The following is a 23,241-nucleotide window of genomic DNA, read 5'->3' as shown; positions in this document are numbered from 1 at the left end:
AAGGAATTAAGAATTTATTCCACAAGATGGTGAATAGGAGAGGCAGAGGGTGCCCAGAACTGGGACAGAATAGTCTCTTCAACAAATGGGACTGGAGAACAGGATATCTATATCCAAAAAAATGAAAGAGGACCCCTACCTCACACCCCATACAAAAATTAACTCAAAGTGCATCAAAGACCTCAATATAAGAGACAGCACCATAAAACATCTTCAAGACCTCATAATTGATGGTAGCTTCTTAGACCTTACACCCAAAGCACAAGCAATGAAAGGAAAAATAGATAAATGGTAACTCCACAAAATCAAAAGCTTCTGTCCCTCAAAAGACTTTGTCGAAAAGGTAAAGAGGCAGCCAACTCAATGGGAGAAAAATATTTGGAAACCATATATCTTATAAGAGACTGATATCCTGCATATATAAAGAAATCCTACAACTCAACGACTAGTACAAATTATAAAATGGGCAAAAGACATGAAAAGACATTTTTCTGAAGAGGAAATACATATGGCTAAAAACCACATGAAAAAATGTTCATCTTCACTAGCTATTAAGGAAATGCAAATCAAAATCACAATGAGATATCACCTCACACCAAGAAGAATGGCTGCCATTAAACAAACAGGAAACAACAAATGCTAGGGGGGGATGTGGAGAACTTGTACCTCCTACTCCTTGCTGGTGAGAATGTATAATGGTACAGCCACTGTGGAAGAAAGTTTGGTGGTTCCTCAGAAAACTAAATATTGAGTTACCCTACGATCCAGCAATTCCACTTTTTGGTATATGCCCAGAAGTGCTGAAAGCAGTGACACAGACAGACATTTGCACACCGATGTACATAGCAGCATTGCTCACAATTGCCAAGAGATGGAAACAATCCAAGTGTCCTTCAACAGACAAGTGGATAAACAAAATGCTGTATATACATATGATGGAATACTATGTGGCAGTAAGAAAGATGAGGTCCTAAAACACATGGTAACATCAATGAACCTTGAAGACAAACGGCTGAGTGAAATTAAGTCAGACACAAAATGAGAGAATAGACAGAAGCTAGAGAAGGGGGAACAATAACCTAATATATACAGATACGTTAATGAGAGAAAATTTAAAAGTATTGGGAATGGATAGGGGTGATGACTGTTCATTAATAGGATTATAAGTATCAGAGCTGCATTGAAGGTGAAATGATTGAAAGGGGTTATTTAAAGGCATGTATCCCACAGATTAGCACTACAAATATAAATAGGTGCTTGCATGATATACTTCTAAGTTATGACACTGGTATAAAGAGTTGACAACAGAATGTTAAATGGGAAATACTACCTATTGCATACTGGGATCATAATTAATAGGAATACTTTACTAGTACTGCACAAATACTAGGGATAAATAATTAAGGGCTGATAAGAGCTTTGAGGTGTTTTGGGTCATGAGAAATGTTTAAAATGGAGAGTGATTTATGTGAATATATCTCAATAAAATTGCATTTAAAAAAATAAAATGGAGAGTGATGATTGTACAACTAAGTAAAGATAATATGGAATACTGATTGTCTATCTTGGACAGAACATATGCTGTGTAAAATTAGGAACCCCCTACTTAATAACTCAAGCCCTCAATCTTGAGGCTTGCTCTTGTCAAACTAATGGCTGTAAAGGGAGGCTAAGCCCACCTATAATTACGCCTAGGAGTGACCTCCATAGAACCTCTTTTGTTGCTCAGATGTAGCCTTTCTCTCTCTAATCCCAACTCTGCAAATAAATTCATCACCCTCCCCCTGACATGGGACAGGACTCCCAGGTGAGTGAGTCTCACTGGCGATGTGGGACGTGGATCTCAGGAATGAGCATGACCCTGATATCAAGGGATTCAGAATGCCTTTTTGACCAAAAGGGGGAAAAGAAAGGTAACAAAATGAGGTTTCAGTGGCTAAGAGATTTCAAATAGAGTCAAGAGGCTGTCCTAGCGGTTACTCCTGTGCAAGCTTCAGCTAGATATGCCAAATGGCCACAATATGACAAGCCCAAATCCTATCTGAGATACTCTAAAAGTTCCACTTGCTAAGTTTATTTTTCAGAAACTTAAACCCTCCAGAGTGTTCCTCGGCCAGATAAGTCCCAAAACCCAGAGGCAACAGCCTCTTCAAGAACATCAACCAGATGCATCCCCCTTTCCCATAATGTCGATACCCCGTTTCAACTTGAACAAGTTAGGGTGGCCACGGCTTAGGCATTCCTGAAGATCAAGAAAGTGATTAAACTAGAGGAAGGGGGTAGCAACAGACAAGACAGAATTTAACAAAGGATTACAAATGCTGAATCTTTATATAATTTTTTTTCTTCATTACTAGGGTATTAGAATAGCTAGAAGGAAAGAAATGAAATGGTGAAACTGTAAGCCATAGCATTCTTTGAAATTTGCTCTATAGCTACTCATTAAATTGTACTTTGAAATTTATCAGCTTTCTGTACATGTTCTATTTCACAATAAGGAAATAACTGAAATTGTGGAGCTGATTTGTGGAACTGTAACCCATAACATTCTTTGAAATTTGCACTTTGAAAGTTATCACTTTTATGCATATACGTTATATTCTACAATTTAAAAAATGAAAAAAAAAAAAAGAATTTATTCCAAGTGCAGGAAATCACTGATGAGTTAAACAGGGGAATGACAAGATCTGAAATATTTTAAAGATCACTCTAGCTACCTGATGGAGAAAAGCAGAAGTAGGAAGACCATTTTGGAGGCTACTGAAATTGTGCAGGGAGAGATGATGGTTACTTGGACTAGGGTTGTAACAGTGGAAATGAAAAGGTCTGGGTAGAGTCTAAACATATTCTGGAGATAAAAGCAAAAGGTTCTGGACAGACTGAATATAAGGAGTGAGGGAAAGGGAGGACTCAAGGCTGCCTCCTAGGTTTTCTGGATAGATGGTGGTACCATATCCTGACATGAGGAACACTGGAAAAGAAACTGGCTAGAGAGAGAAATCAAGAGTATTTTTGAACATCCCAAGTGTAATAGTCTGAATAATGACCCCCATACATATCAGGTCCTAATTCCTGGAACTTGTAATGTTAGTTATATGGGAAAAGTCTTGGCAGCTGTGGTTAAACCTCTTGAGATGGGGAGATTATCCTGGATTATCTGGGTGGGCTCTAAATGCGATCACATGTGTCCTTTTAAAAAGGAGGCAGTGGGAGATTTCACAGAAGAGGAATAGGAAATGTGACCATGGAGTCAGAGATTGGAGTGACACAGCCACCAGTCAATGAATGCCAGCGGCTGTCAGAAGCTGGAAGAGGCAAGGAACAGATTCTCCCCTACAGCTCCTGGAGGGTGGCCCTGCCAACATCCTGATTTTGGCCCAGTGATACTAATCTCAGATCTCTGACCACCAGGACTGTGAGAAAATAAATTTCTGTTGTTTAAGCCACCAAGTTTATGGTAATTTGTTATGGCAGTCCTCGGGAACTAATAAAGTTTGAGCTCCTAGAAAGCACCCAAACAGATTTCAAATAGACTATTGGTGCAAGAGTCTGAAGTTCAGAAGTTAGTTATTGTTTTAAATATTCCTAAGGGTTCCAAGTTTGTACTCTTACCTCCAGGTCCTTTCGAATGCTCTCAAATTCCTCAAGGTCATCAAGTTTTAGCTCCAGGCGAGTTGGTTTTCGTCGCAGCATACTGTAATCAACACTGAGGACCAAACCAGTGAACTATTAGCTGTTAAAACTGCAACAGGAAGAAAACTGGAGGGGATGTCTCAGCTACAAACATAAGGTCAATTTGTAAGCACAAACCCTAAAGTGAATGGCAGTACAAAAGACTCATTTGGATTCACATAGACTTCTAAGTCATCAGTTATATAATTATTATATTTTTATTACATAATGGAAAGCCACAACTCTGTAATTCCAAAAAAACTCTCCAAGAACTTAAAATAGGAAGCTGCCTATAAGAAAGAATTCTAGGCAATGACCACTTTAAACTCAGGCTCCAGTCACATTCAAAGAAATAGTCTAGCTAAAAGAATGAAGTTGAAATTTCACATCTTAATTCAATACAGTTAGAGGGAGAGTGAACAAGCCATTAAATTTAATTCACTCTATATGAGAATTGTCAGAGATTTGTGATCACTCCTGAATACTAAAATCAGTTTGCTAAATCTCATGAAAAGTTCGTCTAACTCACCAGTTCACAGATCCTCAGGGTCTAAATGGATAAGTCATTCCATTCAATAAACACTTGTTGTGCTTGGCCTACAGAGTTAGAAGGCATAGTCAGTCTGTGGGGAAAACTGACAAATAAACAAAATAATTATATCATAAAATAAGAACTCTGATGAGAGTAATGCAATGGCATCACAGAGGCAACTGATTCAGTCTTGGCTGAGCATGGGATGGACAAGGATGTCAGGGAAGGCTTCCTGGAGGAGATGATGTCTTAGCTGAGTTCTGAAGAGCAGACACAGAAAGGGGATTAAGGACATTCCAGGCAGGGAGAACAAGTGTGCAAAGAGGCATTCTACAGTCTGAAAACCCAAGTAATGCTTGTGTTAACAAAACACACTTTTTTTGAGAAGGATACCAAAATCCCCCAACTGAGTTTAACATCTGATGATCTATTATCCACAGCATCCAGTAGAGTATATCTAATGGATATACTCAGTAATGCAGTCAGTAGATGTTGGTTGAATAAAATCAGAGATCCAAGCAAAGAGACAAAGTGAAATGTAAATTTTCTTGCACACTGTACTAAGTTTTCCCACTACTGTTCTTCACATTCTTATTTTAATCTTCACAGAAACCCCATGAGGCTGCAAAATTATCCTTTATTTTGAAAACAAAGAAGTCAAAGCAAGCTGTTCAATCTGGTTAATGTCAGCCTTCTATAATAATCACTCATACATCATAGGGTGAGGATTAAATGAGAATGATGTAAGTGAAAGGCATTTTAAAGTACAGAAATAAATCATTATTACGTGTATCTCAGATGTAGCTAGGGACTTTGAAGTACACAAGGGAAGAAATGAGTCCTCCTCCCACCAAGCTTGGGACAGATGCAGGTAAGTTACTGTCAATACAAAACGCTGGCACACTACACTTCATATTGCTTTGCACTAGATCAGATACTGCCTTCTACCAGATTCCAATGCAGGCAAGTGGTAGAGGAAGCCCAAGTTCCAAAGGCAACATAAAGGTGTGAATACTTACAATAGAAAAAACTACTATATGGTTTAACTTTTCTCCAAATGTGAAAAACTCGCCACTAGGAAGCAGTAGAGAGTAATACTGTACATAGTTAAAAGTGCCGGCTCTGAAGGCTTAAGTACAGAAGTTCTAATCCCACTTGTCACTGACTTAAACAGTCTGCCTCATCTTTCACCAGGCCTTAATTTCCTCATCTCTATCTGTACTCTGTGTAAGGATTGAATGACAATGCAGATTGAGCTCATAGCACATAATTTTGTGTTTAGTAAATGCTCAATAAATAAGTTATTATTAATTTTTTCTCAGTGGGGAGGCGCCTCTGTCCGGCTCGAGCAACGCCAATATTTTGAGAATCTACGTCATCCCCCAAGTGAAGATAAAAACCTTATCTTATTCACCTCTGATGCTCCAGCACCCAGCGGGGCACAGGGCTTTACTGAGAGTTTCTTGCGTACGGATTACCAGACGCCTTCATAACCATCATCTCACTCTGAATCTGATACAAAGAGTGGGCAGAAGACGAACAACAAAATCAGGCCGTGGATGCAAGGCCGAATGCATATATTATTGTGGTGCTGGAGAGCTCTTCGAGCTTAATCTCCCGTGCTGCCCAAATCCGCCGCAAATTTACCCAGCTCGAAGGGAACCAATGGGAGGGCTTATTGATCGCCCAGAACAGCACTCCTTCCCCCACGCCAGTGCACTGCACTCCGGGGTCCAGAGCGAGGGTTTCCATGACAACGTGGTCCTCCCCTCCAGGACCAGTGAAGTCTCCCGTAGGCCCGGGAGGGACCGCGGGCTCCGGAAGCCCTCGATTCGTTCCAGAGTTCAGCCGGAGCCGCGCCACTCGACGCACCTACCTCTGCAAGCTGGATGAGCTCAGCCAGTTCCCGGAACCTCGGCACCCACCAGGAATCTACCGCTAAGCTAAACGGACTACACTTCCCAGAGTGCTCTTTGACTCCCGCAGATCCTCGACTCGCGCGTGCTTTTCCCTGAACGTGTCAGAATCTTTCTTACTACGACTCCCATCGTGCCCCGCGCCGTCCCGGGCGCGGCGTCGGCCCTCGGCTGATTTCCTGTGGATGACGGAGTTCCGTTTTGTCGAGCGCGAGGCGGACGGTCTGAAACGCAGGGTTCAGTTTTCGCTGGGGTTTCGCGGCTCCCGAATCCAGCATGGCTTCCTCTCGAGCCTCTACCACGGTGAGCTTGAGATCTCAGCTCCCTGGCAGGGACCGTGAGAAGGGGGTGGTTCCTGCGGGATGGGACCGTTAGGAAACGGGCTAGGGTGGTGGAGGGCTGAGGAAGGCAGGCTGTGGGACTCCGTCTTCTTTATAGAGCCTCGCAGTTTGCCTGGTCCCTAAGCGCGTATTCTGTATGCCTTAGCTCATTTGCACCTCTCTCGCTTCAGCCTCGAGCGGTAAACACTTCTAACGACAGTGGTCCAGAACGTTTCTGGATCTGAAAGAGGAAGGTGACTTGGCCAAGATTTACGTCCATGTCAGACCTGGGACTTGTAATGAGGCCTTCTAATTCCAAATCTATTGCCTCGTGTCTGAAAACGTTTGAAATGTATAGACCAGGAACTTTGTGACTTTGTTCACAGAGTCCGGCGTTGGGTATTTCAGTTATTCTTGCCATTTCTCCCGTAATGAGCAGTTACCCTGGTCTGTTCCTAAAACGCAAGAAGAGATGGCACTTGCAACCAAAAGAACAGGTTCTGTTGCAAACTGTGATAGAAAAATCGCCAAGAGGAATTCGTTAATTTTCTCAGTGTCTTACGTCTTGTCTGCAAAACCTAAGTGATTGAGGGACTGAAATATGCCCCCCAAAAAGGGAAGAATATCTTACTTGGTGTCCAGCTTGTCTTTTTGTTTGCAGAGGAAGTAAAACTGAAGCTCAGGATAAGATTTGAGGAATCCCAGTAGGTTGCTAAGGTTAAAACTTTAATTAATCCAGTTCTTTGATTTAGCAGGCAACCAAAACCTCTAAGGCATCTGATGACTTAGTTGCCCCTGTGGTGAAGAAACCTCACATCTATTATGGAAGTTTGGAAGAGAAGGAGAGAGAGCGTCTGGCCAAAGGAGAGTCTGGAATTTTGGGAAAAGAAGGACTTAAAGCAGGAATTGAAGCAGGAAATATCAATATAACTTCTGGTAAGAGACAAATTGTGAGTTCATCTTTATCTTTGCTGCTCACATTTTCTTTAGTGAATAGCTTAGATCTACAAGGTTTACCTTCTAGAACTAAATCGCTAGTTTTACAGCATCAAAACATTTTGACTCTTAAACTTGCATCTGAAAGGCCATACTTTGCTTGCTCCCTTGAGCATCATCGGGGGGGGGGGCATTTTTCTTACAGCTTTTATACCATTTTCCTTCCATGAATTATTAGTTTTACCATTAATTTATTCATTGTGTATTTGGATTCAAATTGATTTCCTTTGCTTTCTGGAGATTTGGCATAGTTCTAGCATTGGGTTGGAGCAGCTGTGGCTTGTTTGTTCTCCCTTTTTTGGTTTTCCAATTATTTTTCATCCAAAATGAAATAGTCTTCTTAATTATAAAAGTAAGAGGTTTTTTTTTCTTTTAAAAAAATCAATCAAAAAAATCAATGTAGAAAAGTATGAAGTAGAAAATCTTGTAATCTTTATTAATTGGGTGTGTATCTTTCTGAGAATTTTAGTAGTTATAAAAAAAATCATTTTTTTCCCATAAATGAAACTGTGATGTGGAAAATGTTTTGTAACCTGTGTTTTTCAATCTGTACCTGTTTCTATTTAGGTAACTAGAAATCCACTAAATTTTTAAAATAAAGCTGTACATTTATCATAAATTCAAACAGTACAGAAAGGTATAGATGAAAAGACTCCTCTGCAGAAAGAATTGCTGTCATGTTTCTTTGTTGGTCCTCCCAGACATTTTCTTTTTTATACACATGTCCTTTACCTTTACTACTGTTTTTAAACTTAACTGCATCACCGTCGTTCCTCTCATTTTTTATCCAGATACTCATACTTGGTATGGGTTTTAAAACTAGTTGCTCAGTTATCCAAAAGCCTTATGGTCACAGAAATATCATTCCATTTGACTTGTAACATTTGTGAGTGTCCCTATACTGGCACTATTTTAGATAGTGGCTTTGGTGATTGTTAAAAACATTTCTATTTTATCTTCTGGATAGATGACCTAGTTAACCCATTTGCTAAAGGTGCTCATTTCTGATGTCATCCAGGCTGCGTATTTATGTAAGGTGTGAGGTTGCTGAGTGAAATAAGAGGTGGCTGGAACCATTTTCCTACCTTCTAAAGCTGTGTCATTCTGTTTATGTGCTGGGCAATAATTTAATAAATTGAAAAAGAGTAAACTATGTCCATAAAGTACAAAATAGATGAGACTATTACCTTCCTCTAGGGACATATAGAGACTCCAATTGTTAGAAATTATTTCTTTCCCTCTATTTGAAGGAAGATCTGGGAATTATGCTGATGTTACTTGTTCTTTTTATAGGAGAGGTGTTTGAAATTGAAGAGCACATCAGCGAGCGACAGGCAGAAGTACTGGCCGAGTTTGAGAGAAGAAAACGAGCCCGGCAAATCAATGTTTCCACAGATGACTCGGAAGTCAAGGCTTGTCTTAGAGCCTTGGGGGAACCCATCACACTTTTTGGAGAGGGCCCTGCTGAAAGAAGAGAAAGGTGCCCTTCCTAAATAGTTGTTTATTTTTTTAATCACAGTGTTCTAGTTCCAAATTTCAGTTGGTCTTTGTAGCTAAAACTTGAACAGAATGTCTCAGATAGTGCTAACATAATATTTTATCAAGTTGTGTTTATGTAGTTTAGCTCATAATCTGTGAGTTTTAGGTCAACTGTTACTCCACTACTAATTTTTCTTTATAAATCGTGAAAAGGGTGCTACTTGCTAACAACGTAAACATGATGAGTATTTTCTGAATATTATTGAAAAAGACGCTCTTCTATAGTGATGGCCCTCTTGCGGTTTTAATATTGCAAAGTCTCTTACTGACAGACTAGTCATACACAGTTAAAGGATTCCCTATCTCCATATCGCTCTCTGTCTACTGTGCCATCTGCTCATCATCAAGTTCCTTGAAAGAGTTGTTTACATTTGCTCTCTTCAGTTCCTTACCCCTTATTTACTCTTCAACCACTGTAAGCTGATTGACCCCTATAACATTGAAATTGCTCTTTATCAAGGTCACTAGCCCATCTTTACTAAGTATAGCCCTAGTACACTGTCAGCCTGTCCTCCTTGAAATACCCTGTTTCCTTGGCTCTCATAAGACCCCATTTTCCTTATTTTCCTTCTAGCTCCCTGGCTATTTCTTCTCACTTGTCTTCTAAGCCTGTTTCCCCTGTGTCGCCTTTATGGACTGTGGTTCTTTACCCTTATCCTAGTCTCGCCCTAGGCCATCAGCTGCACTCCCATGGCATCAGCTACCACAGATATTCTGATGACTCCCGAATCTCTGTTTATAACCTAGATATCCCACAGACACCTCGAACTCAATGTATCTAGATTGAACGTATCTGTTCCCCACTTCTCTCTTGATCCTGTAGCAAATGGCACTACCATTCACACAGTTCTCAGATGAAAAATACATCAGCAAAATTAGCATGCTGTACTTCTGACTTGCACCTCTGATCTGTCCTCTTCTCTCCACCTCCATTGCTGTCACACCAGGACTGGTGTGATAGCCTCAAACTTACTGTGTTAATCACTTGCTTTAAATCCCGCAGTGTCTTCTCATTATGCTTAAATTAAAACTCCTAATTATGGTCAGTGAGGTCTACAACCTTACTTTGTGCCACTCTTCCAATTCAGTAGACTCCCAACCACAGTGATCTTCCTGGATTACTCGACTTCTTTTCTTTCTTTTCTCTTAATCGTTTTCTTTTTATTTTTGTCTCTTGCCTTTTAGAGCTTTTTCATTCTTTTGTTTTCAGCATAAATGCCACTTCCTCAGAAAAGCCTTTCCTCACCCCTGATCCCTTGCAGTGGAAGTCTCTCCATTATTTCTACAATGATATGTTCTGTTCTGTTTTTTTGTTGTTGTTATTGTTGTTTTTAGAGAGCATATTGAATATTTACTCACAATGAAGTCCTAAATCATAATAAATTACAAATTTTTAAAAGCTGAAAAATACTGCAAACATAAAATCCTGGGGAGAAAATGGCAAAACATACTTACTAATGAATGGCCTAAAATATCTCTATAATATTTTCCTAGACTTTTAGCTGCCTCTTTATTAATAGAAATTTTGTAATTCTTCTATAGAGAGAAAAGAAAAATAATTCACTGTTTTTCTTAACATGCATTCTAGAAATTTGGTTTTTCTTGGTAATTGAGAAAAGTCTTTTTTTCAACTTCCAACTCGTTATAAAGCTATATAAAGTTGTAGAGCTTTTTCAAGTTTGGAGAGAGAGATTTATCCAGTTTCTTTCATCCATGAGCTATAAGAATCATGGATTTCAGGTTTTTTGTGCAGTGACCAATTTTTAATGCCCTTTGAATCGATGACACTCATTAGTCATTCTGTGGTCAGTATCCTTGGGCAGATTGTGTATTTCTTTACTCTCATCTTCTTTCTGCTCTTTTATTCCTTGTCTGGAATGTCCCAGTTCACATACTTCTTTACCTCTTCTGTTGTTTTATCTATATTTTCTTTGCTATCATGTTTTTTGTCATTATGATTTTGACCATCAGCCATTTCTATTAGAGCTCACTTTGGAATGCCATGTGTTTCTGTCACTTTGGGCATTCTGATGCACACTGAGCATCTCCTCCAGATATAAGTCATTTAGCCAGCCAACAGGAGGAGCAAGTATTGTTGACTTAAAAGATTGGTTGATTGCTCTGGCACCTATTTCTTGCCATTCTGGCTCTCTGACAAATCAAGTCAGATCAGTTTGTACCCCCACAGACATTATTATTGACACATAGGAGTTAGAATAACGGGGACTTTGGGGGCAGGCTGCTTGACTTCAGTTCTCAGCACTGTGGTTTACTAGTTGTAAGACCTGGCAAACTACTGGGCTTCATTTTCCTCGTTACAGTTTTATTAGAGTGAAGAGACACAAATTTGACCCAGGCAAAGGAAGAGATGCCTAAGGCAAGGCATGGGAGGGTTGCAAACACAAAGCTTCTGTAGTCCTCAGGGATAGGTTACCTTCCTTGAATGGATTTGTAGCAATATGTGTAGAGTATTACCAACCCAGAAATCTCTGTTGTTTCCTTAGTAGTATTTTTAAAAACTGAGTTTTTTATTTGTTTTTTTTTTTTGCCTGTCTTCCCTACCAGTAGAGTGTCCTGTTCATTGTTGTGTCCCTTGGATGAATTCCTTGATCCTCACTGCCACTATCTTAATTATAGTTCACCATTATGGCTCAGGGGATTTCTTCAAAGGTATCCTGTCTGATTTCCCTGCCTTTGTTTTTCCTTCTTCAATCCATTCTCCTTACTTCGGCCCTCCTTGAGCCCTCCTTAGCCCGGCATAAAAGCCCTTTGTGACTTGGCCCCTATTTATATTTCCAGCCTTATCCCACCCTGTCGTCTTCTTGTACTCTGTGTTCCAGCCATACCTAACTATTTGTGATTCTAAGCTCAACATGTTTTCTTATCTCCAAGCCTTCCCATTCATTGAGTCCTCTGCCTAGTCTGTCCTTTCCCATTCGTGACTACTTGACCTCATTGACTGAGGACTCATTTAAGATAACACCTCCTCTATGAAGTCTTACCTGATCCTACCTCTCAGTCTAGGTTGTGCGCCGTTTCTTTATTCTCCCTTAATATTCTGTGCTTACTACCCTCATAACATTTCATATAATATCACATAATATAGTTCTCTGTTTACTTTCTCTCTTCCCCCACTGGACAGTGAGCTACCTGAAATCAAGGACTTTTTTTACCCTTGTCATTTACTTAGCACCTAAGTCAGTATCCAGCACATCGTGGCATTAAGTGAAGGTACTGACAGGTGGTACCAGTGTAGGGCCTAGTTGACTCTCATTTGAAGAGAGTAATTGCTTATAGTTGGATTTAGGAAATCTTCAAATAAGGAAGGAAGAAGAACTGAGTGAAGGAAATCACACTGGAAGTTTAGGCATGACAACTTCACTCTTAAAGAAGGTCAGTAGAGGTTTGAATGGTGAGATAGTAGGAAGGCTTAGCTCTGTTTTTAGATGTACCTTTTCACAATCTTATCTTTAAATCCTGGTCTTTTTTGTTGCAGGTTAAGAAACATCCTCTCTGTAGTTGGTACTGATGCCTTAAAAAAGACCAAAAAAGATGATGAAAAATCGAAGAAGTCCAAAGAAGAGGTAAAACATGCCTTTGGCTTCATAGTGGAGACATGAACGAAATGAGGGGATAGTTGGCTCAGTTTCTGTTTTCAGTGGTCTGCTTTGCTAGGATGGAGGGAGCAGGAGGAAATGTATCTGAAGACTACTATTCATGAATAGTTGTTGGCAATAGTTTGCTGTTCTGAAGTAGGTGTGATTGGAGATAAGGGAGTTTTCCACTCAGGAAAGAACCATAACCTTCCTGATGTGACTTAACAAGAAACAGAAGCCATCCAATAAGGCTGTATAGAATGAGATACAGTAGAAAATACAGCTACCTGTCTTCATCTTGTCACCCAGTTCACTTTCTGTGTAGTTAAGTTGAACGGTGACAGCAATGGGAGGAATAGAAGTATTGCTGACTTAAAATTTGTGCTCTTAATTTGCCTTCCAGTATCAGCAAACCTGGTACCATGAAGGACCGAATAGCCTGAAGATTGCTAGATTATGGATTGCGAATTATTCACTGCCCAGGTAAGGAGAGCCTCCGGAAGAAAGAATGTAGTTTACTTTTCCTTACTTCCTTTCAGGGACTGAGGATCTACTTTTAATGATTGCAGTTGTTAAGTGAAATTGAGTATTAGAGATGCATGTGTGGACCCCTGTTTACAACCCGCTTACTCATGGTCATAATGTTTCTGTGTCACAGGGCAATGAAACGCTTGGAAGAGGCTCGTCTTCATAAAGAAATTCCTGAGACAACTAGGACCTCGCAGATGCAAGAGCTGCACAAATCTCTCCGGGTAAGATGCTCTCAGCAATTGACCAATATCATAAAGGTTTTTTTAACATTTGTTAGATTTTCTACTTTGGCTCACTTCTAGGAAGGTAAAGACAGCTGTAATTATTACCCCCTGCTTGAGCTGTTGCTGTTTGGGAGTAGCCATCAGTTAAGGGGCAGGGACCTGCTACTGACTTTCTACTCAGCAGAGGCCTGTGGTTTTTAACTCTCTCCATCTTAACCTTAAAGCTGTGCTTTAGATCGCCACAGTTTTCCTATTTATATTTAGCTAACACTGAAAAGAAACTAGGATATTAAGACTGTGAAAAACACCAAGATATGAAGTTCCAGAGGTGCCTTGACACCATTCATTCATCAGAGTATCAATATAATTGTTTCCTAACAAAAGTATAACAAAAAGTGAAAGAAACTTGGGGTGGGTTAAAATTGGAAAGTTGTTTCTTTTATGACAGAAAAGCCAAGCAACTCTTATATTAAGTTATTAATGAGCACAGCATTTGTTGCCTTTTTTTTTTTTTTTTTTTTTTTAGTCTTTGAATAATTTCTGCAGTCAGATTGGGGATGATCGACCTATTTCTTACTGTCACTTTAGTCCTGATTCCAAAATGTTGGCCACAGCGTGTTGGTAAGTTCTGTTTTACAAAAACATTTTTCCCTAGATGGGGGAAGATTCTGAAAAAAAAAATTAGCATCTATCTTAGGTGTCTGTTTCTACTATCTTCTGCTTCTCATGATCACACCATACTTTTAGTGGAGAAGAGATGTTAGTGCTCTGCCCTGTGTTTAGTGGTTCCTACTGTTCACGGAGGACATGACATGTAGCAGTCTCTTGTGTTGTTGACACTGGCATTTTGGAACATCATGTAGTGAGCTCATAGACCAACTACTAGTTTCCTTAGTTAGCTTTTCTTTTTAGTTATGTTGCTTAGGCAAGATACTTAACTTCTCTAACCTTCAGTTCCCTCCTCTGTAAAATGGAGTGAGATAATTTTTGAAAGCATTTTGCCTTGATAGTGCCTTGTCGGGGTAAGGACTCATTATTATTTTGATCTTTATTTTGTTTTCTACCAGATATGCAGAACACAGGTTATGATAACTTTGTTGATTTATTTTGTTTTGTCTTTGTGGGAAGTGCCCATCTAGTGAGCCAGGCAACTTGCACAGGAACCACTTCACTAGGCAGAAATTGAGACTATATTTCAGAAAAAAGTCAAGGAACGATGCAAATCACTCCAGCTCTACAAGCCTCAGTTACCTTTACCATAAAGTAGAAATTGTAATTCCTGCCTTATCTACCTAACAGGCCTATTATAAAGATCATATGCGATCATGGATATAAAAGTAATTTGTTGGAAAATTTCCAAAATAAAGTTAAAAAAGAAAAAACTTAAGCAATTTTTAAGCAACAGAATGCTATTTATTTTTAAGGTGATAATATCATTATTAATATTATTGCATAGTTTAATTTGGCCTGCCTTCCTTCACAAATTGATCCAAAAGTTAAGGGAAATAGCAACTTGTGCTCTCTTATAGCCTAGTAGAGGCCTCTATTGTATGAATCTTGTTCTTTACAACTCTTCAAATTGTAGGCCTTTTATTTTTATTTTTCTGTTCCCTACTGTGAAGTTTATTGGGGTTGATAAGAGATTGTCCTTTAGTAATGTTACCAAGGTACCTTCTCCTTCCCAGACCAACCCTGGCTGAGATGCTTTCCTTTGTATTTGATAGGAGTGGGCTTTGCAAGCTCTGGTCTGTTCCTGATTGCAACCTCCTTCACACTCTACGTGGTAAGTTAGAATATTTTTTAAATTTTGGTCTTTTTACAAATGTTCAGCAGTGAAACTCTGCCTGACACTGCCCCCTACAGAGTTTTGCAGGTGTTCCTTCCCTGACACTCAGATGGTATACACAAGATTAATTCTTGATTTAACTTGACTTGGTTTGGTTTTTTCGGACCACAAGGCTGGAAGATTATGATTTCATATATTTGCTACTTTTCTCCCATGGCCAGCCAAGCTGTGGCATTTTGCAGTCTCTAAACTAAAAACACAAACTTTTTTGCTTTATGCTTTTTGTTTTAAATGTAATGTCAATACTAGTTTAAATTTAAATAGTGAGGTTTTTTTTTATATAGTCAAATAGACACTTTAATACCCTTATGTCCACAGGTCCCGTAATTTGTACTTCCTGATGTCATTCATCATAAGTTGTAAGAACCCTTTACCTTTCATCTCTTATACACCTTTAGGCCATAACACAAATGTAGGAGCAATTGTATTCCATCCCAAATCCACTGTCTCCTTGGACCAAAAAGATGTCAACCTGGCCTCTTGTGCTGCTGATGGTTCTGTGAAGCTTTGGAGCCTTGACAGGTGATGATTACTGTTCTGCTGTCCATACTGCGGTCACTAAAGTGCATCATTCATTAGTTGACCCCCAGGAACTGGAAATCTGGCTTCTTAGCCCAGAGATGCTCTAAAAGTCCAGGTAACTGGGTATGAAAATAGGCTGGAGGATTTCTTTCTTAGACCTTTTCTCATCAGAGGAGCTGTGCTTTAACTTTGAACCTTAATTTTTGCCTTCAGCACAGTGGCCACTGTGTCCTGACTACTTATTCTGGGAAGATCTACCCTACCTCCTACACAAGAGATTGACTTTGGAGAAATGCACTGTCTGGTAGATTGACTAAAGATGATGTTCTTGGCAACATGTTGGTTCTTAGTAAACAAGCACAGGGGAGAGGTTCTGTCTGGCAGTATTGCCAAGGAAGAGCTGTCTCCTCCCAACAGCATCATCCTTTGCCTAGAATACGTTTTCCAACACAACCAACAGATTTTTTATGAGTTTATGATTGATATTTTCTAAAAATTTTTCTAAGCATCTTGTTGGTTAAAAGACATCTGAATTCACTTGCTTAGTTTGCTTTAACTTGGGATGCACATGAAGGTTTTTATTCCAGGATTCTTTTGAGAGCTAATTAGTGTTTCTGCTCTTTGCCAGACTGGGTTTTACCTATGAGTACAGCAAGTTTTAATTGGCTTCAGTAATACTTAGCAATATTTATTCCCCCAGGGCATTGATTAGTTCTATGTATGCACATTGACAAAGTTCCCTTTTTAATTGCCCTCTTTAGGGTTTGTGTTTATTTCCTTTTGCTGATGCTTCAGATCTTCTTTCTGTGGTTGCTGGGAAGCAGAATTTAATGGCCAGCAATAGGAGACTAATGCCTCTTTCTATTTAGGAGTTTCTTTTTCCATTTGGATCCTTTAAGAAGTTAAAAGTTAACAAAGATTTATCTGTAATCCCCTTGCACCAAACTTGATTTCTGTATCCTACATCTCTACCAGATATGTTTTCTTTCATGAATCCCAGCACTGTTTTGCTGCCAAGACAGACTATTTTGCTTATCAGGTTAAAGTATCTTTTATTTCTCTCTAATCCTAAATGGCATGGCATTAAGAGTTTATTAACACAGTGAATTGAGGTAGGAGGGCAAGCCAAACAATCCCAAATCTTTTAAAACCTTGAAAAGTTACTTAAATTATTGTAGCACTAAAGTTTTAACAAATTACAGGTTTAGGTACTTCCTTAGCCTGTCAAACCATACTGAATGGGTATGTCTGTGCTCAACAGCTGATAAACTCAATGAATATTCACATGACTGTACAATAGTTTATTTACCTAAGTTTGGTTCCTTTTTAGTGACGAGCCAGTGGCAGATATTGAAGGCCATACAGTGCGTGTGGCCCGGGTAATGTGGCATCCATCAGGACGTTTCCTGGGCACCACCTGGTAAGCCATCCTGTATTGTTCTATCCAAGCAGGCCTGTGGCATTTGGTTAACCCTTGATACCTATTTGCCAGGTACATTTTTAGGGCAGAATTCTTCAAGTAGGATTTTCTTGGACTGCAGTGAATCAGAATCAGAATACGGTATATGATATAGTTAGGAATGAGTGTATTTGCTTTTAAATTGCAATTAATCTGAAATTTCAGAGTCACTGATAGGCAAGAAAACTCTTATCTATCATTCTTGACAAACGTTAGAGGTGTACTTTTTTTACTTTTATAATCTCTGCCTACAAATCCATCTCCCTTTCTGGTTCTGTAAATTTAATGATGTCAGAATCTGTTAAAGCACTTTTTACTCAAGAATAACTTACAGACAGCAGAATGGATATCTCTTAAGTATACAATCTGTCAGTTTTGACAAATGCATACACCTTTGTGCCTATGACTCACACCACTGAAATATAGAGAACATTTCCAACACTCCAGAAAGTTTCTTCATGCCCCTTCCCAGTCAGTTCTCCCTTCCAAAGTAATAACTGTTCTGATTTCTGTCACCATAAATTGATTTTGTATATTCTTACACCGTCAACTCATTACTGTCTGGCTTCCTTCACTTGGCATAACATTTTTAAAATTCATGCTGAATGTATCAGTAGTTCCCTTTTATTGCTGACTTGTATTCTATTGTACGACTATATTACATTTTATTTATCCATTTTCCTACTGATGGACACTTGGACTGTTTCCAGTTTTTGGCTGGTGGGAACAAAGCTGTTGTGAATATTCATGTACAAGGCTTTTTGTGAACATACGTCTCTTGAATAAATACCTAGTAGTGCAATTCCTAGGTCATAGGGTAGATATATATTTTAACTTTTCTAAAACTTCCAAATGGTTTTCCAAAATGGTTGTAATATTTTATGTTCCAGAATTCTATTGCTCCATATCCTTGGTAGTATTTCTGGTTGCCTGTCTCCATCATTTTGGCCAGTCTGCTGAGTGTCTAGTTGTATCTCTTGGTTTTACTTTTTATTACTCTCATGACTAATGATGTTGAGTACTTTGTCATATGCTTATTGATCATTTGTATATCTTCTTTTGTGCAGTGTTCAGATACTCTGTCCACTCTTTGTTTGTTTTGCTTTTTTGGGTCTTTTTTTCCCCTATGGATAGCCAGTTCCACCACCATTTATTAAAGAAACTTTCCTTTCCCATTGAATTGCTTTGGTGCCCTTGTTGAACCTCATTTGACCATATATGTGTGTGTCTGTTTCTGTACTCTGTTCTGTTCCATTGACCAGTTTTTCTGCATTTGATTTTTGTATCCCCGACATCCGATTTAATACCTAATAAATGTATAACTGCTTGATGAATGAAGGAACATGATGGAATGGGGGTGAAAGGCAACAGAATCTTTGTTGAGCCAGTCTTGGGGAATTCTGTTCTTAAAATGGCCACTGCATTAGGTTTATGGTTTCTCAGTTCCAACCTAAAATGGATATGCTTTATTCTTGAGGCACTGTGTATGCTAGAAAGGAATTTCTCGTCAATTTGGTTATATGAATAGTTTCAGAAGCATGATGTTACCTATAACTATGTACCTTGGTCTTTATTGGAACTTAATAAATATCTGCTAGTTAATTTATAGTTTGATTGTTTTAGCTATGACCGCTCATGGCGCTTATGGGATTTGGAGGCTCAAGAGGAGATCCTGCATCAGGAGGGCCACAGCATGGGTGTGTATGACATTGCCTTCCATCAAGATGGCTCTTTGGCTGGCACTGGGTAAGGCGTCTTCCACACAGCCGGGGGCAGCGCAGTAGTCCCACCTCTGAAGCATGCCTTCTTCCATCAAGAACTAGAGTCAAAGTGTTCATTTATAAATTATCTTCTCAGGGGACTGGATGCATTTGGTCGAGTCTGGGACCTGCGCACAGGACGTTGTATTATGTTCCTAGAAGGCCACCTGAAAGAAATCTATGGAATAAATTTCTCCCCCAATGGGTAAAATAAGCTCACTTGAATGAGAGGTGGAGAGGGTTCTTGGTGAAAAACAGTCTTGGTTTCTAACTCAGATACAACTGATCCACAGCTACCACGTTGCAACCGGCAGTGGTGACAACACATGCAAAGTGTGGGACCTTCGGCAGCGGCGTTGCATCTATACCATCCCTGCCCATCAGAACTTAGTGACTGGTGTCAAGTTTGAACGTAAGCTTTCCCTCTGTTTTTGGCCTAGTGACGACAGACAGAGATAAGTTGCTGTTGCATAACATGCAGGCCAGGCTTTAGCTTAACTTGGAAGTTGTACAGGACAGACTTGGGAATTTGTTAATGGAACAAATTAAAATTTCCTTCCCTCTACCATGCATTTAAACAGAGCTATGGCAAAGAATGCTTCTTTTTGCTGGGAAGTTAAGAAGACTTCCTTGAATGCTTTGCTTCAGTTTTTTTTCTCCCTGGAAGTTCTAAACACTGAATCTTTAATATTATTCTGAACAAGTTGTCCACTAGGAAGAGAGCTGAAAGACCTTAAAAATATCTGTTCCCCTAAGTCTGTCTGGTGGCTGTCTCCTTTTCCTGGAGGTCCAGTAGTGACATAGATTGTGTGTGGGGTTTTCCTGAATGTGGAAATACCACTTTTCTCCAAATCATATGTTCTGGCAGATTTTTGTGCCTCTGTTCTCATATTCTTGTTCAAATAGTTGAATCCCGCAAGCAACTCTCCCTCTCCTTTTCTCCTGTAGCTATTCACGGGAATTTCTTGCTCACTGGCGCCTATGATAATACAGCCAAGATCTGGACCCACCCAGGCTGGTCCCCACTGAAGACTCTGGCTGGCCACGAGGGCAAAGTTATGGGCCTGGACATTTCTTCCAATGGGCAGCTCATAGCCACTTGCTCATATGACAGGACCTTCAAGCTCTGGATGGCTGAATAGGCAGGACCATGGACAAAGAATAACCTTAAGCTCTCCCTCAGGAGCCACTTTCCTCAAAAGAGAGAAATTGATATGTTCTGTTCTATCATGTTTTTGCTACTTACCTTGTACAGACCCTCGATAGAATGGGATTTCTGCAGGCAGGCAACCAGACCAGTTCCTGGATGATGGTAAACCCCTTTCATGGTTGAAAATTTAATTTTCATCTTCAAGCCCTGCCATGAATGGCGTAGACATTGTCTCTATTAATCTTTTGTTTGAATGCCCTATTACCTCCCTCCCTTGCAGCACTGAGGATTGTGACTGGCTCCCTCCATTTTTATTTTTTGGAACTTGGCTTTCCATGATATGGTACATGCTTCAGGATTGATTGTGACCCAGAGAGCAAGGTGAATGGACTACAGTCTGGAAACCTCCAGTAAAGAGGCACATCTCACCATGCACCAGTTCCACAATGCATGGACAAAGCCGAGAACCTTTCCTCTGCTTTTGGAGAATGGAAGACGAAGCAGTTGTGCTGATGGTTATGCAGCAGAGAAGATTTTACCTCTTCCTGTTGAGCACACTTGAAATGCTGTCTTCATCAGGAAGCTCAGAATGAACACTTGTCTTGTCAGAAAACGTCTTCCATTTTGCTTTGAAGTTTGGTATCCATCTTACCCTAAGCAAGGCCATTGTGTCAGGATTCAAAGAAATTTTTAGAAACTAAACATGACGTCTCTCTATTGTGTGACTTGCCTTCCATTAGCTATCAGAAGGGTATACCTGTCATGTCATGTTGGGGTATCTGGAAAAAAATCCCTAGTGGATATTCCTAAATATCATTTTCTTTATTACACACTTGGTACAGAGGAAAATCCTGTTGTAAAAACTGTCCTTCAGAGAAGCATTTTGTTTAATTAAGCATTTTCTGAATCCCAGCCATTGGTCCATAGGAGTCCTATGTTTTTTTTATTGAGTTATAAAAATTATCTCAAAAAGTGCTTACTCTAGGTTCTTCCTACTTAATAAGCACACTACTCGTTAATAATTTAAAATAAAATAGAGTGCTCTTTGCTTTACAGGCCAGACTACAAATGAGTTGTTTTCAGACCCTATAATTTCATTGGTAATGTAGCAATTATTGTCACCTCTTTCACCACAAATATATAACTGCTGAACTCTAAAATTATACAAGTATTCACCCCAAAATACAGGAATTTGGAAGAAGAAAGTGTATACACAGGAGAATTCTCCTTGAACATTCAAACACTTGGTATTCCAGAGAGATTGAGTGGCTTTGTTTCAACTCTGTTCTGCAAACTCTGAATATGATATGTAGCTATATATACTGTTTTATCTGATTTCAACTATAATCCAACATTTGCACATCCTGTGTAGTTCTTAAGCTTTTGAATTCTCAGCTCTGCCCTCTGTTGGGCATTTCATTGTTGTTTAGGTATTAATGGGCTCTATTCCAGAATTTGCCATGAAGAGAAATTATTTTTCATTACTACCTGTGAAATATGTATAAAATAATGAATGTTAGTATATTATCATGCCACTTGGATATAGTGTGCTAGCAAAGGTTTTCAGTTTTTCAAGTTTAATTTTACTATTAGCTTCCTTAGACTGGTCACTTTGTCAATTTTGTTGTTCCAAGTTATTTAGAGGTAGGAATTGGGTAAAAACATTTTATCTTAGCTTTTGGCAGAAAAGTTGTAGAACAATACATTTCTTCACTGGAAATAAACATCATTGTAAGAAAGCAGTTAGCTGAGAAGCATGAAGCCAGTTTGGACATTTCACAATAATGGTGAGATAAACATCATAGCTACCACTTAACACTTAATTGCCTAGACACTGTGCCAGATACACTCCGTCATCTTGTTTAATTGTCATTCTTATGAACTAAATATTCCCTTTTTAGAGAGAAAACTAAAACTCAAAAGAGGTTAAGTAATTTGCTCAAGGCTACTCAGCTAAGTGGTGGAATGTAACTTTGAACCCTGGTCTGTCTGACAGTTTGCCCTTATGAAAAGATTGGACGGGGCATTATTGAGTGTCGGCAACACTGGCCAGACCAAAAGACAAGGCCAGCCAGCCTGTCCTGTTTGTAGTACAAAGCCTGAGATTTTTCACCACTCCATCTGTTTGCTGCCCTTTTAACAAGCCACTTCATCACTGACTCATGCCAAATGGGGGTTAAAATAATTTCACTGCTTCTACCTCATGAACTTATGAGGGTGCCTATGATGCTACTCAACAGGATAGCTGTTTGCATTTCAGGTATAGATGATACTTTGTTGAGTGGAACTGTCTTAAGCATCATAGCATGTCTTGGCATCCCAGACATCTGGGCATGAAATGCCAGACACACAACACATCCCCTTCATTGAAGTACCTGCAATGGTCCCACAGGTTTCCAGATGCTCTATAGGGGGATGGACCTGCCCCAAGGTTAGAACTACTGAGAGTGAAAATAGGAAACGGTGATGTGATGTATATCCTTCACTACCCAAAAAAAACCAAACCTATGTCTTATTTGGGATGGTGTATCAACTACTCCAAGAGCATAAGTTCTATTTTGCTTCAAAGGACTCCACAACTTACTAGCCGGGTGACCCTGAACAAGGTGGCTGAATGGTCTAAGCCTCTGTTTCACCTATAAAAAAGGAATGAAAACTAACAAACAGGCCCTAGTACAGGGGCAAGTGTTCCTTCCTGAGCTTTCCCCAACTCTTCTCTGTTCCCTGCTCTGAGCTGCTCTGGTCTGTCTCCTTTGACTCTGAGAACATGGTGAGAACATGGTGAGATCATGGTCTAACTTAACTGTGACAATGTTAAGTGTAAAGAAATGAAGCCAGTGGGGAGAGGTTGCATCCCAGCTTTACTGTAATTATCTTTGATGACACAAACAGTGAGGTAGGTTCTAGTCCCCTGACAGGATACATCAGTGACTTCTCAGTTTTGTAATGGAGCAATTTTTATCTTCACATTGGAGCTTAAAACCGTTTGTTTTTTACTAAACACAAGATTTATGTCTTGGCTGTTTTGGAATATCTTGTACACTAAGACCCCTAAGGGGTATTTGAAGACATTAGTTTGATTAAGCTCACAAATGTTATTTAGAGCAAATAGTAAAACTGACTTTATGTCTGGCCTCTGAAAGCTTATTCTACAAATAAAAAAAGTCTTTTCATATTG

The 23,241-nt window shown here is 39.5% G+C and overlaps 2 protein-coding genes across 5 annotated transcripts in view; one reads left to right on the top strand and one right to left on the bottom strand.

Annotated features, from left to right (window-relative positions):
* The window catches only part of CDC26 (cell division cycle 26), a 12,895-nt gene extending 6,691 nt beyond the window's left edge, over positions 1–6,204 (bottom strand). The window contains exons 1-4 of one of the 3 annotated variants that reach the window (XM_037851137.1): positions 6,081–6,138; positions 5,619–5,716; positions 4,202–4,269; positions 3,613–3,706 (exon numbers count right to left, since the gene is read on the bottom strand). In XM_037851137.1, coding sequence (XP_037707065.1) covers positions 3,613–3,693 — 81 coding nt within the window. In that variant the 5' untranslated portion in view covers positions 3,694–3,706; positions 4,202–4,269; positions 5,619–5,716; positions 6,081–6,138. Of the gene's footprint in view, positions 1–3,612; positions 3,707–4,201; positions 4,308–5,618; positions 5,717–6,080 lie in introns of all 3 variants that reach the window. The other 2 variants (XM_037851136.1, XM_037851138.1) reach the window with 2 other exon arrangements.
* On the top strand, positions 6,085–23,241 carry PRPF4 (pre-mRNA processing factor 4). 2 transcript variants are annotated; one of them, XM_037851128.1, is made up of 14 exons: positions 6,085–6,423; positions 7,193–7,376; positions 8,730–8,916; positions 12,472–12,559; positions 12,975–13,054; positions 13,230–13,323; positions 13,853–13,947; positions 15,051–15,109; positions 15,571–15,694; positions 17,025–17,114; positions 18,777–18,899; positions 19,011–19,118; positions 19,207–19,325; positions 19,862–23,241. In XM_037851128.1, exons 1-14 carry the CDS (start codon positions 6,397–6,399, stop codon positions 20,053–20,055), a joined length of 1,572 nt encoding a protein of 523 aa, XP_037707056.1. In that variant the 5' UTR covers positions 6,085–6,396; the 3' UTR covers positions 20,056–23,241. The 2 variants fall into 2 exon arrangements, with proteins under 2 accessions (XP_037707056.1, XP_037707057.1); XM_037851129.1 differs by having other exon boundaries at positions 6,086–6,423; positions 7,196–7,376.

Source organism: Choloepus didactylus, chromosome 10 (assembly GCF_015220235.1).
Source record: "Choloepus didactylus isolate mChoDid1 chromosome 10, mChoDid1.pri, whole genome shotgun sequence".
Lineage (NCBI taxonomy): Eukaryota > Metazoa > Chordata > Mammalia > Pilosa > Megalonychidae > Choloepus > Choloepus didactylus.
The sequence above is the reverse complement of the archived record's forward strand: the minus strand, read 5'-3'. Positions and strand labels throughout refer to the sequence as shown.

Excerpts from the sequence above, each read along its gene's own strand:
- PRPF4 (XM_037851128.1), top strand. The coding sequence starts at position 6,397 with ATGGCTTCCTCTCGAGCCTCTACCACG. Across the intron at positions 15,110-15,570 it reads CCTCCTTCACACTCTACGTG|GCCATAACACAAATGTAGGA; the intron begins GTAAGTTAGAAT and ends ATACACCTTTAG. Across the intron at positions 19,326-19,861 it reads GACTGGTGTCAAGTTTGAAC|CTATTCACGGGAATTTCTTG; the intron begins GTAAGCTTTCCC and ends TTTCTCCTGTAG.